General features: G+C 37.2%; 1 protein-coding gene across 2 annotated transcripts; it reads left to right on the plus strand.

The window, feature by feature from the left end:
- Window positions 1-871: 871 nt before the first annotated feature.
- MS3_00007132 (uncharacterized protein) lies at window positions 872-13,351 on the plus strand. 2 transcript variants are annotated; one of them, XM_051215384.1, is made up of 8 exons: window positions 872-898; window positions 4,479-4,533; window positions 4,578-4,802; window positions 4,850-4,981; window positions 5,054-5,254; window positions 6,879-7,096; window positions 9,647-10,121; window positions 12,926-13,351. In XM_051215384.1, the coding sequence occupies exons 6-7, from the start codon at window positions 6,911-6,913 to the stop codon at window positions 10,103-10,105; spliced, it is 645 nt and encodes a 214-aa protein (XP_051063963.1). In that variant the 5' UTR covers window positions 872-898; window positions 4,479-4,533; window positions 4,578-4,802; window positions 4,850-4,981; window positions 5,054-5,254; window positions 6,879-6,910; the 3' UTR covers window positions 10,106-10,121; window positions 12,926-13,351. The 2 variants fall into 2 exon arrangements, with proteins under 2 accessions (XP_051063963.1, XP_051063964.1); XM_051215385.1 differs by lacking the exon at window positions 872-898 and having other exon boundaries at window positions 4,478-4,533; window positions 4,850-5,159.
- Window positions 13,352-13,740: the final 389 nt, after the last annotated feature.

A 13,740-nucleotide genomic window follows, 5' to 3' on the forward strand; every position in this document is an offset into this window, starting at 1 on the left:
TCAGAGGGACCCTAACTAAACGTCAGAAGTATTATCTGCCATACAGCTCTGTAAATTTATTTTTTAAATAAACTGAGTAATCATTTGGATGACACACATCTAGTCATGTTTTTATTAGCGAAACAACAACAAAACTTTAAAATGAATCTTCCTGTTAATAACATAAATTTTTATTCTACTAGAATGCTGGGAATTATATAACCGTGGGTCGAAACATTCTTAAATAAATGAGAAAATGCTGTATGGTTAGGAGGAGACAGAAACATTATAAGCTAAATAAATTATATCGTATTCTCGGAAAGCCAGAAGACATAACAAAATTAAAACTATATGTTAGCTAAATAATAACATATATTTGGATGATTACTGTATGTTCAAATATCTGAACGTACATTCTCAAGTAATTTCAGCCAAAATAGAATCCTGGCCCAATTTTCTTTCGCTTTTCGCCGATTCTAGGGTCAAGTCTTTTCGAATCTGTCATATATTCCTCAGGATAAAAAATATCGTCATTTTCCGAACCACAACAATTCTGTGTTCTTTGATTGGGCTCGAATTTATAGCTTCCCATAACGAAGTGTTCAGGATGAGAATAATAATCATAAGGAAGTGCATGCAACTGAATAAAGCTGAGCAACATAAAACAATGGATGATTAACAGCATGCTTCAGAAAGCGTATTGACAAATAAACACAAACAACTCTATTTATATTTACACACATACAAATCAAGGTTGGGTGAATTTTGATAAAATTTCCTATCGAAGTCTTTGAAAATCCAAAAGTCACATACATATTTTGAAATGATTTGTTAGGGAAGTTATCAAAATAAAGGTAACCCTTTTGTTTGTCTGAATCATTTATTATGGAGAGGGCGTTTCATATCCTGCGTTACTGGGGTAAGTTGTGAAGTGAGGCGGTTGAAGAAAAATATAAAGTTCTGCAAATCACATGAAATTTATGTGCTCTGGTATTTCTTAGACTCGAAATGCTTAAATGTATGGAGGCCTAAATCATTCAATCTGTGCAAATCGGTAGCCTGCTCCACACTGGAATGCTATATATATACGGTAAAAGTATAATATACTGATAGCCTTGAGTTAACCTCAATTGTTTTGCGCAAATTTCTAAGTGCACTTATTGATAGAGTGCGCGCCATCATTTAGCTGGTAAAAAGTAGCTTTTAAATGATTGGAAATCAATGTAAATACCGTCCATGCAACGACAAAATGGATTTTATATGTAGCCTAAGCTAGGTTATGTGACAATTGCTTCCAGGGCTGATCTTTTATGAGTACTGAGTGGCAATAATCATGCAATCAAGAGTGTTTAGTGAAGCTTGATAATCTCCCTTACTTACTCTCACTAGGGATCTGAACTTTTAACTTCTCAAGTACGTTGTCAGAAAGGTGGCAAGGCATTTCATTGTTAGTTCGTGTTGAAAACCCTGACAAAAAGTTTGTGAACTACTCAAAACTCCAGTTTTAATCCTAATTCGTAGCCGCAACCCTTCTGCATCACAAGTAATGTCAGATGCTGACAAAAGTAATAGTGATAACCTTAATTCACAATACTGGCCGGACACCTGTCATGTCTGTATGTGGACTTATCCATTTTTCTTTACTAGAAGGGATAATTTGACGTGCGAGTGTTTATTATTATGAGAATGATCGACCGTTTTGTCCTAGTATGGAACTCCTTAACAGTGTGCATCCACGATCCCTCAGTGAAGCATATGGTAGACGGTCGCCAAATATTGTGGATTGGTTGAAGTTAGACATTAACACCGTTGGTTGCCGGGTCAGTGCTCTAGAGGTTAAGCGTTCGCGCGCAAGGCCGGAGATGCTGATCTCGAGTTTCACGCCGCCGAGGATTGCCGTACTAGGAAAAAACAGCCGTTCAGTGCTTCCCAGCTTTTCATGGTGGTCTAGCTTAAATTGACTCATGAATTCAACTCTTAATTATTATAATTAGAGCTGTCATTTCACTGTTATATCAATATGTCGTCTTGTTAGTTGTTATATAACTGAGAAACGTATTCTGAATGTAAGGTAAGCTCCTCTATTTTGTCAATGTATTATACTTTTTCCATAACGACATTTAGTCAGGTCAGTTTCATCACGTATACTTTTGGCTTTCTCTTCACTGAATTCAACTCTAATAGGTCGTTCTAATGTGTTTTTTCTGCGCCTAGTTAGGCGCAAGCAAATGCGTGCTTGTATTAGAGGATGATCAGAGTCCTAATATGTACTCCAAAATGAGTTGCAGTTTTCTATCGAGCCTCTTCAACGATGACTGATGGTAATATAGTCTATTTGAGTACACGGGGTTGCCATATCAAACGATGTCTCTCCTTATGCCTAAAATTAGTGCTTGCTAAAAGGAACGACTGTTAGAGCACAGTTGCAACAGACGGCCACTATTATCTGCTCGCTGAGCCGGAATATCGAAATACCCACCTAAATGTCTTTCTGTCTAGTCTAAGCTACCTACCTGCGCATTAAATTCACCTGCTACGAGTACTGTCTGAGTATTTAGCTTTTGAAGAAGTTCAGAAAGCTTTCTGTAAAATTCATCTTTCACTTCATCCGAGCTGCAGTCAGTGGGTGCGTAGGCAATAACGACGAAAAGGCAACGACGTGTGTCCCTATTCTTCCGAGTTTTTACAGAGCCGTTTAGCCGAACCACACAGGCGACTGTTAACAGAGATCCATTCTAAAAGTGCTTATTCTGTCTTCATATTCGGTGCTATGCCTACACCCACCAGTCCACGAGAACTAGTCATCGGGTCATCAGAAAAACGGAAAGTGTATCTCGTCCGCTCCCCGTTTTGGCGAGGTGAGGTCAAGTGAATGATCACACTAGGATCCCCTATGCATGTGTTGGAGGCATAGCATATATCAATTGTACGAGATTCTAGGGTTTTAGTCAAGGACGCCTGCTGGCTGATTTGACATAGGGTGCGTACGTTGAAGGCTCCAATGAGTAGTTTGGAGAGAGGTTTCAGTAGACCTAGGACAGTATTTTGCTCACTGGAATCGTAGACTATGGTGACACTTGAGGGGGAAGTCTAAAGAGGAAGTTTAGAGTTGAAAGTCGAGGTAGGAGGAATATTAGGAATTAAAGAAGGCAATTGACTATGAATACAGTGGTGTTGAGTGATGTTAGAGGTATGATGGTGGTTATCACTTTCCGGTTGCCCACACAGTGGAAGGGTTCCTATAGAGGTACGTGAAAACGAAATTGGGTTATAGGTAGTCTTAGTGACTGAGAGCGTGACCGCAGTACCCAAGGGACAGCTGCTTGAGGCCGGTCACAATTTTTTCGTGCGTGGTTTCCGTGTTAGCTCCTTACGTGTTGAAACCTTACAACGAGAGACGGAAATCTGTGGGATAAGGCGAGGTGTGTATTTTTAGGGTTGACCTTTTCTAACACCATCCTTCCTTGTGGGAAGGCGGCATCGCTGTTATGCTGGTTGTCTGGAGAAAATACAATACTGTCGTCACACCTCTATACGGTCAGCAGTACGACTTTGCCCTCGAACCTTGGGTTTTGTGTTTTTAGTCTTGCCGCTCTTCAACCGACTTGTCTGGCTTGGTAAGACCTTGAGGAACAATTGTTCCAGCCAGTATATCTCGATTGGTGAATAACGATAGGCAAGCTCGACCACCACTTCAAGGTAGCAGCAACGGTCGGGGTAAACATCTTTAGTACATAAACTTCTCTTTGAAAAGGAACGTCAAACCAACGAACATGCAAAGGGTTTTATATGAAGTGTCTGCGAGGCATCTAATCTACATACCAACAGCAGATTCATGGACTCTCCCAAATACCCTGGTGCAGCCGAGAGTGGGGAGAGTTCGCTCTCCCTCTCGAAATGCCCTCACATGGACATGTGTATACAACTACTGCCAGGGAAGTCCTACTCATTGCCTCGCGGCATTACTATTGTTTACGAAACTAAGAGAACGAAAAGCGAATGTCTGGTGCTTTAGCCGGGTTGGTGGATGCGGAAGATCCACCTTGGGGACTTGGAAAACCCTGATTCTAAACCAATGGTGCACATGGGCTCCAGTGTACTGAGGGCACAAATGGCATATGAACCCATTGTTGGGACTGCATCTCCTGACGTTGCTCCACTGCATTGTGGATTAGACCTCTAAGCCAAGGCTCCGGGTGTGGCTCCCTAAGAAAACCACCCTTTTCGGTTTGGGTGCCCAGGCAGTATCACAGCCCTCACACAATTCAATGATAACTGCTACTGGCCTCGTTATTGTGTGGCGCATATGCATGTTTGCTCCCTCCTAGCAGTCTATTGACTTAGAAACTTTCAACAGTTTAGTAAAGTTTCCAAAGGCATACAAATTGGGTTACTGCAAGCTTAACATAATCTTGGATAAGGTTGTTGGGTTGTCTATCAAGTTATTGTGTGTTATCGATATTGATAACATTTTCTCTTATCTACGTTTGTTACTTTAGACATATTCTTTGCCTGAAAATTGAACAAACAAACAACTTAAACATGGACGATCAAGCAAGTACAATGTTAATTCATAACAGTATTCATTTATTTCACAGCAACAAATGCCGTGTTGGTACTATGAAAGAGAAGAATTATATAAAACACCATCATATTATGATCAAATTGACCATGAAACAGAGACACGTCATCGTAGAGAAGGTGCCAGATTTTTATCAGCTGTTAGTACCAAATTAAATCTTCGATATGATACATGTGCCACAGCGATTGTATTCTTCCATCGATTTTACATGTTCCATTCATTTAAGGCATTTCCACGTTATGTAGGTCTACATGTCAGGCTTTATTGTTTATGGATATCCTTTTGTAGGTAACAGCTGCTTGTTGTTTAATGTTAGCTGGAAAAGTGGAAGAAACACCAAAAAAAGTTCGTGATATTGTTAAAACTGCTAGGTCATTACTGTCTGATGCAGATTTCGAACAATTTGGAAATGATCCTAGGGTATGTAATATTTTTATTTCTTTAATTTTTTTTTAAAAATTCCTCTTCCCTCACTTATCCTATTATTTTTAGGAAGAAGTAATGGCATTCGAACGAGTTCTACTAAAAACGATTAAATTTGACTTGCAAGTTTCACATCCATATTCTTATTTACTTCAATTCGCAAAAAGAATTAAAGGTCAGTGTTCAATACTCATCCAATAATATATAAATATTAGTCTTCATTATTTTCCAGGGTACAGGAGCAATAAATTATTGTAACTCGATAGTCAAGTAAATGCTCATATATTTTTGTGTAAAGGTTACTGATAACATTCAGCTACCAAAACTGAAGTAATTAAGGCAGGAACACAGACACACTTATTGTTATTCCTTTTTAGTTGTTCTACTTAGTTTAAGTGTCCCTCGCCAAATTAGTGGTAGCGATTGGTTTGTTTTATTGTGCAATGCCAAGAAACTTTGTCGTTACCCTAAAAGATAAAATCAATGTTTTAGCTGTTTTCGTGGAATATAGTATAATGATAAACTGTCCTCTTGTTATGTGTTTATACATATAATTGTCATAGGAGCACTACCCTAATTCTTGGAGAATTTAAATTCCAATCACTTGACCATACCTTTGAATTTCGTTTTATTCATCATGGTTTTCGGAAACAATCACACTTAAATTATGCCTCAAAGTCCAGCACATAATCCTGTAATTAGGTTTAATCAGAATAGTGCTCTTCAATTATGTGGTCTAATTTATCTGCATAAATTTTCATTTGAACTAGTGAATTGACTTTTACAATCAATTAGTAAAAAGCCTATCCATCACTTATTTAGACGATGCTTTTTCTGAAGAGACGGTTGTGTCAGAAAGATCCCCTACTTTTCTTAATACAAGCGCCTGGGCAGTGTATATCAAAACCCGATAAGTTCAAGTTTCCCATATATATCGACATTTTTTCCTAGGTGTCTCATCCTGTCGAAAATTCTACTGGATTTAATCTATATTAGGGACTAGACAAAATCATAAGCCGTGACTAATTAATACATCTAGTCGAGTCCTTTGGATCATGGCTTACAGTCTGAAGACTTGAGTGATGAAGTTTTTTAAAACAACATTAAGCAACTCAGTGCAACAGTTTCACTAACGATGATGAGTTTGTGCGCTTAGCTACCATTTCGCAATCCCGAATTCACTTCGGTAAAGGCGACTACTACTATTCTCTTCCATGCCATCCCGTTAACTAAAGTAAGCAGTCCAGTTTCGTAATAGAAGCTTTGTAGAGTTAAAAATACGATTAAGTCGATCAGTTATATATTAATTACAATGACTACATTTCACGAACTGAGTAATTAACAACAGCACTAATCATAGTGAAACTGCATTAAAAGTCCATAAAGTCACGAAAATTTGTTGAAAGTTTACTTAAACTCGCTGTAAATCGATACGGATTTTCTTACTTAGAAGTTTTATCAAGGTATTCCACATCCCCAATAAAAATATTTGGACATAAACCTTGACTATTTGATGGTTAGGAGTAGATAAAATTTAGTGTTGGTAATTTATTTCAGATCGATTCCAACCACTATGTGATCCCTATACCATTTTATGCTTAAAAAGTAATAGTTGGACTGAGTCATGTTGGTAGATCCAAACTACTTGATTGGGGTCCGTGCCGCACCTACAATCAACGATTGGAGATGTTTGACGACGCAGCTTTTTATTCACTGAATTTTTTTCACCTAGTTATGCGTGTATGTTCTGGTAACTTGGGATAATGTGCGTTTGTGCTGGCCCCTATGTTTATTATGGCTGACTGTGTGGCCCGTTTGAGATAGATTCTAACTTCAGTATGAACGATGTTATGATTTAAATAACCTCTATCCCTACTTTTTGTCTTTATTGTAGGCAACCAAGAGAAACTGAAAGAATTAGTTCAGATGTCATGGTCATTTATTAATGATAGTTTAGCAACAACACTATGTTTACAGTGGGAACCAGAAATAGTTGCATGCGCTGTCCTTTATCTAGCCACACGTATGAGTAAATTTACAATAGAAGATTGGGAAGGTCGTCAACCAGGTCAACGTTGGTGGGAATGTTTTGTTGAAGGTATGAGTACTGAAGTAAGTTCACTTACCACTGATGTTATTACGTTTTTAGCAGTTTCAGTTTTGTGTGCTTTTTACTCGGGTCACAAACTGACACCCACTGCAGAACATATGAGTCAGTTTGAACAGGCAAGTGATATTACTGGCTCTTGACTAATAGTGTATCACAAAATCGAATACATAAAAATGTCCCTAATTAATAAATTACTCTAATTTAAGTTATGAAAGAATATCACATAGCTATGTTATCCCTTATTTGTGACTGTTCTACAGTTTACATAGTGACGTTGAATATTGGGCTAGGAGTTTAAAGCCAATAAAGTTTGCATAATGTTCACCATTATGGGAATCATCTGTGTTAATTGTACTAAAATCAGCTTCGTATTTGTATAAACCAATGGATGGATTATTATCTTTAGTGTAAATAATAATAATTGTTTAATGCGAAATCATTTCAATAGAAAAATTAATATTGTTGAGTCGGCTTTCGTAGAACTGCAACGGAGCCGAAGAGTCCTAGCCAATCAGAGCATGATGGAGCATTCGAGAATTCCAACGTGGCGTGTTACTATTGGTATGGTCATTAGCATAATATGTCGTTAATGGATTGGCAGAAATATGGTGTTGATTTAACAAACGCTAACATCTATAAATACCCATGATTTTCTGTACAAGAACGAACCTTGGAGTAAAGTATTTTCTCTCATACTTTGCATCTTCTCTCTGGTGTTCAGGTCGCTGTGTAGTTCTAGGTTGCGGGTTACCAGGATAGCTTAGGAACGAATATAGCGTTCAACTCTCAAGACTTATCAAATATATCAACACTTATGCAAATTTCATGCAATTAGTTCCCTTTATGAATTCAAATGTATATCCACTGAATACATTTTTTTCTAAGGATGACTAGATCCATAAAGGAGGGAACGGTTTTTGGAGATACAGTTTAAATTAGAACATGTGCCTCATGATAGTACCCAACAGTGAAATCTAATTTAAGTGTTCTTCTCTAGTTAGGTCTCATCAATTCGATATACTTTTATCTAAACACTGATGTCCCTACTGAGGCTAGAATTCCAGTAACCAGTCAGCCTTAATAAACATATGGGCCAGCACAGACGCACATTATCCCAAGTTGCCACTACACATAAGCATAACTAGATAAAAATTCAGAGTAAAAAGCAAGTTAAAATAATAGTTATATGAATATTCGTCAAACAGACTAAATGTTAGGGATATATTTCTAGAAGAAGAGATGGAAAGAAGATATATATAAACAAATACTGAAATGCAAGAGTCAGTAGATTTGCTTCACTGCGACCGATTTTGAGCTACGTCGACACACGTCTCCAACCATTGATTGTAGATGTGGCGTGGACCCCAATCAAGTGGTCTGAATCTACCAACATAACTCAGTCTAACGGTCACCAACTTCATGAACTGATATTATTCTTGGTTTGACCTCTCGTAGTTTTCTCCACAATTCTATCTACTCCAGCTAACATCGCATTTTGGGATAGGTGGAAAATTAGGATATGTAACAATTGTTCAAACCGCCTCACTCGAAGAAGTTTCATGGACTGTAGTATCCAGTAGGAAAACACAAGGGCATCGTATGAAATTTAGAGAATATAAAGTATCATTGAACTCATTAAGCGATCTCAGTTAAACTTGGGTCGTTTAATGAGTTCAATGAAGGTTGACAATCTCTATAAGCCTTTACTAATCCGTTCAACAAAATTATTTTTCATGTAGTATTTAGATGGTATGTCCGTCATTATATAAAATGTGATGCTATTTATTTATTTTATTTGAACACAGATATTGGTACAAGGAGACACCAAATACATATGCGCCACACAAATCTCACTTGATTTGTGCGAGGTCTGCGATACTGCCCGGGTGTCCAAACCGTAGCAGGTGATTTTCTTAGGAGGCCACACCCGGAGCCTTTGACCTAAAGGTCTGATCCACAAGGCAGTGCAGCATCGTAAGGATATGCAGTCCCATGGTAGCCGGTGACCGAAAGTTGGTTCATACGCCATTTGTTCCCTCAGTATACTGGAGCCCATGTGCACCATTGGTTTGGAATCAGAGTTTTCCAACTCCCCTAGGTGGACTCTTCGTGTCCACCAACCCGGTTAAAGCGCCGGACATTCAGTTTTCGTCCTCTCAATTTCGTAAACAACACCCCCGCCATGAGAAGGCAGTGAGTAGGACTTCCCTAGCAGTGGCTATATACGCGTGGCCGTGTGAGGGTATTTCGAGAGGGAGAGTGGACTCTCCCCACTCTCGGTCGTACCAGGGAATATGGGGGCAAAGTTTTTTACCTAGTACATCACATTTGCCCCCAAAACGTGATGTATTAGTTAAAAATCTCAACACTGTGATGTGACCCAGTACATAATGAAATTTTTTTTTCTAAAAATAAAAGAATAACATTTGACAATTTAAAGAACAATTCGTTTTTCCCAAATTACTTTCTTCTATTAACCTATTTAATTAGTAATAAAATATTGTGACTTTTTAAAAAAAATCTTTTTTTCTTCAAAATAATAACATATCTAGGTTATGGAAGATATATGTCATAAAATTTTAGACTTATACCCTGCTGATGGGAATACTGGTGATGAACAAGTTGGAAGTAATATTAACACATCTACAACTAAAATAACAACGAATAATATTAATTGTAACAGTAACAGTAATGTAACTACAGGTGAATTACCAATTCATCATGTAACACATTCAGTATCATTCGATTCAAACAAATATCATGGAATAAATAGTAAAGCAGAGCCATCTGCTAAAAGGCAAGCATTAATGCGTTCGTCAGGGAATAATATTTATTCATCAACTGTACACACTGGTCATTCAAGTGGTAGCAGTAATAATAATAATATTAATGTTACTTCATCGATGATGAATAACAATCCTGCAGTAATGAAACATGTTCCATATCCCTCACATTATCGTCTACCAGTTGGTGCAATTGCTAACAATAATAAAACAACTGTCTATAAATGATATGATGCTGAAATAAGTAAGTGATATATTATTGTTTTCTAAAAGAAAGTTTGATGGTATTCATAGATTCTCCGCATGTAACTGATACCGTAACAACTTACTTAATGAATCTCATTGAACTGCAACTCTGATCTGAAGGTCACGTACTTACTTACGCCTGTTACCCTCGTCGAGAAGCAAAGGTCGCCAACCTGCACTCTCCATCCATCCTTATCCTGGGTAATCCTTTCCAGTCCTTTCTAGTCACTATTCATTCTTTCCATGTCTGCTTCCTATTCCTGACGTAGAGTGTTCTTTGACCTTCCTATTTTCCGTTTCCATTCAGAATTCCAAGTTAGGGTGTGCATCGTGACACAGTTTGATGATTTTCTCAATGTGTGTCCTATCCACTTCCAACGTTTTTTCTAATTTCCTCTTTACCTGGAAGCTGGTTTGTTCTCTCCCACAGTAGGCTGTTAGTGATGGTATTGGCTAACAGAAATTAATTATCTTGCGTAGACAATTAATTATAAATGCTTGTACCTTTCTGATGATGGTTCTCCACGTCTCAGCTGCGTACAGTAGGACTGTCTTGACGTTTGTATTGAAGATCGCGACTTTGATGTTGACTGACAGTTTTTCCGAGTTCCATATGTTCTTCAATTGTAAGAACGTCATTCTTGATTTACTAATCCTTACATTCACATCTGCATCTGAACCTCCTTGTTCATCGATGAGGCTTCTCAGGTACATGAAAGATTCCACATCCAGAGTTTCTCCATCAAGTGTGATTGGGTTTGTGTTCTCTGTGTTGTACTTAAGAGTCTTGCTGTTTCCTGTGTGTATGTTGAAGCCTATTGATGCAGAGGCTACTGATACATTAGTTGTCTTCATCTGCATTTGTTGATGTGTATTGGATAGAAAGGCCAGGTCATCTGCAAAGTTCAAATCTTCTAATTGATTCCGAGCTGTCCATTGTATTCCATGTTATCCCTCAGATGTCGAGGTCTTCATAATCCAGTCAACCACCAGAAGAAAGATGAATGGAGAGAGTCGGCAGCCTTGTTTGACTCTGGTCCTCACTTGGAATGGGTCTGTCGGCTGTCCTCTATGCACGACTTTCCAGTGTAGTCCGTTGTATGAATTCCGTGTGATGTTGACGATCTTCTCAGCTATACCATAGTGTCGAAGAAGTTTGCATAAGGTTCTCCTATCCACACTTTCAAACGCTTTCTCATAATCAATGAAGTTGATGTATAGTGACGACTTCCACTCAACTGACTGTTCGACGATTATCTATAGTGTTGCGATTTGGTTTATGTACGACCGATCCTTACGGAATCCAGTCTGTTGATCTCATAGCTGAGCACCTACTGAATCCCTCATCCAGTTAATCGACAATCTGTTACAAGTGATTCTTGCTGTTAATTTAATTTCATGCAACCCAACAGTCACACAAATGTTCATATTCTCGGCTTTCGACTACACCTTTTTATGTGCTAGGATTAGTTGTATTAAAATGAATGGAAAATATACTCTAATGATTCAGCTAATCCTTCATACATGTTCAGAATAAACAAATCAATGTAAAGATGTAAATGATAAAAAATATTTTACCAATAGTCAGTAACTCCTATTCATCTCCAGTAGCGAAACTTTATTGTCAGTTCAGGTGTCACAACTTTTTTTCATCCATCAGATATTGAGCAGTACACGAATTCCAATACATTCATCTCTTGTCTTTTTTTTTACAAACGGTGGACTATCAGGGGGAATATACCAATAATTGAAGTATTTCATTTTGAGATTTCCAGTATATCTCATCACTATAGGTTTTAAGGCTTTCGTAATACCCTGTGAATGCACTTATAATTTATATTCATTCTTAGTTCAAATAAATCTAGAACAGACAGTATGTCTAAGCAGGCTACTAGATAATGTAAAACCAATAGAAATAATACATCGTAATCAATTTTGAGTTACATCATCTAATATTTCATCATGAAGGCCTTAATCAGAATTCCTACTGTGAGGACGGTCCACGGGTGAACTTGATAAAGTCCTAAGATGTTCAGAAAGAGTTGGAGATATTCGATCCAATCATTTCTTAGAAGAATATTCCAGAATCCCTATGTATATCTTCCCTATTGGCTAATAACCCCCTGTATGCGGATTGGAGGACTGTAATGATGATTTGGCTTTTACTAAAAAATCATGAATACCTGACAGTTCTGTACCATAAACGACACTGTTTAGAATAGCATTTCTTTCACTTGTGTTCTGTTTTCTCATTTACCACTTGGAGGGTTCTGGCATTCGAGTGTTCTAGTTGTACGTGGTATAATGAAAAACTGAGCTTCTAGATATAGCACCTACTATTTTAAATTGTTATCATATCTCTTCATATTTGTCTATCTATGACATTTTCTATTTTGATTCTTCTCAAAAACTCTTCATTCCTATTTCACAATAAATAAATACCTAAATTATATTTATAAATAATCGGAAAATCCTATTGAATGCATAACATTGCTAGAAAACATTAACATCGTTGGATGCCGGCTCAGTGGTCTAATGGTTAAGCGCCCACGTGCGAGACTGATAGGTCCTGGGTCCTGATCTCGTGAGGCGGGATCATGGATGCGCACTGCTGAGGAGTTTCATACTAGGATGAAACGGCCGTTCAGTGCTTCCAGGTTTTCCATGATGGTCTACCTTCACTTGACTCACGAATTAAACTATTAAATTATTTATAAATTACATAAATAAAATGATTTTTCTCTCATATTTTCAAAGTCAGTATTTATACTATATTTTATTTTTTTCCCCTCAAAATTACAGGCATTCATATACACAACAATAATTTATTATATAAATCATATGGTAAAGCTTACTTTATTTATTGTTTGCATTCAGTGCCTGAAAAGTATTCGATCTAGATCAACTTTGGATCAACAATTTTTTTAAAAATGTAACTGATGTATTCTAGCATTCAGGTTTTTCTGTATATATAAATTATATATCTAAATAAATATATATTTATATCTGTGATGAGAAACCTAATTTTTTCTTGGAATTAACGTTTACTGTGTACCTGTTTTTCTTCTCTTTTCCCTTTCATTAACATCAAGAGTATTTTCATTGTATCACATTCTTCTCCATATGAATTCGGTTAAAAATAAGAACTATACTTTTCACTAATGAATACAATAACTAACAATAGTTTTTGTTTGATAAAACATGATTATTCCTTAGAAGATACTAATAATCGATAGTTGTTCTATCGTGTTTATTCAGTAGCTTAAATGTGATTAGATACTTTCAGTTTATCTGTTCGTGATACCTTTCATAGTGACTATCAATAATGATCATGACTTCATTTGAATGTCAGTTATCGATTTGCACATCGTTTTTACTCCCTTCCCCATATATCGGGTGATATATCTAAGTCTTATACAAAAACCTACTCATTTGAGCCGAATATAAAATTATACGTAGCTACTTAGTTATATTAAATGTATTAACATTTTGGTTAGAATGTGTTCCTTTATCTGCGTGGTTGAATTGTGAAGCCTTCATTGGGGTTCTGAACTACATCGTCGGGAATTATGTCATATAGAATTGATCTATTTGACTATTCATTCATCATTGTGTTC

The sequence above is a fragment of the Schistosoma haematobium genome (assembly GCF_000699445.3).
Source record: "Schistosoma haematobium chromosome Unknown HiC_scaffold_420, whole genome shotgun sequence".
Lineage (NCBI taxonomy): Eukaryota > Metazoa > Platyhelminthes > Trematoda > Strigeidida > Schistosomatidae > Schistosoma > Schistosoma haematobium.

Excerpts from the sequence above, each read along its gene's own strand:
- MS3_00007132 (XM_051215385.1), top strand. The coding sequence starts at position 5,063 with ATGGCATTCGAACGAGTTCTACTAAAAACGATTAAATTTGACTTGCAA. Across the intron at positions 5,160-6,878 it reads ATTCGCAAAAAGAATTAAAG|GCAACCAAGAGAAACTGAAA; the intron begins GTCAGTGTTCAA and ends TCTTTATTGTAG. Across the intron at positions 7,097-9,646 it reads TTGAAGGTATGAGTACTGAA|GTTATGGAAGATATATGTCA; the intron begins GTAAGTTCACTT and ends TAACATATCTAG.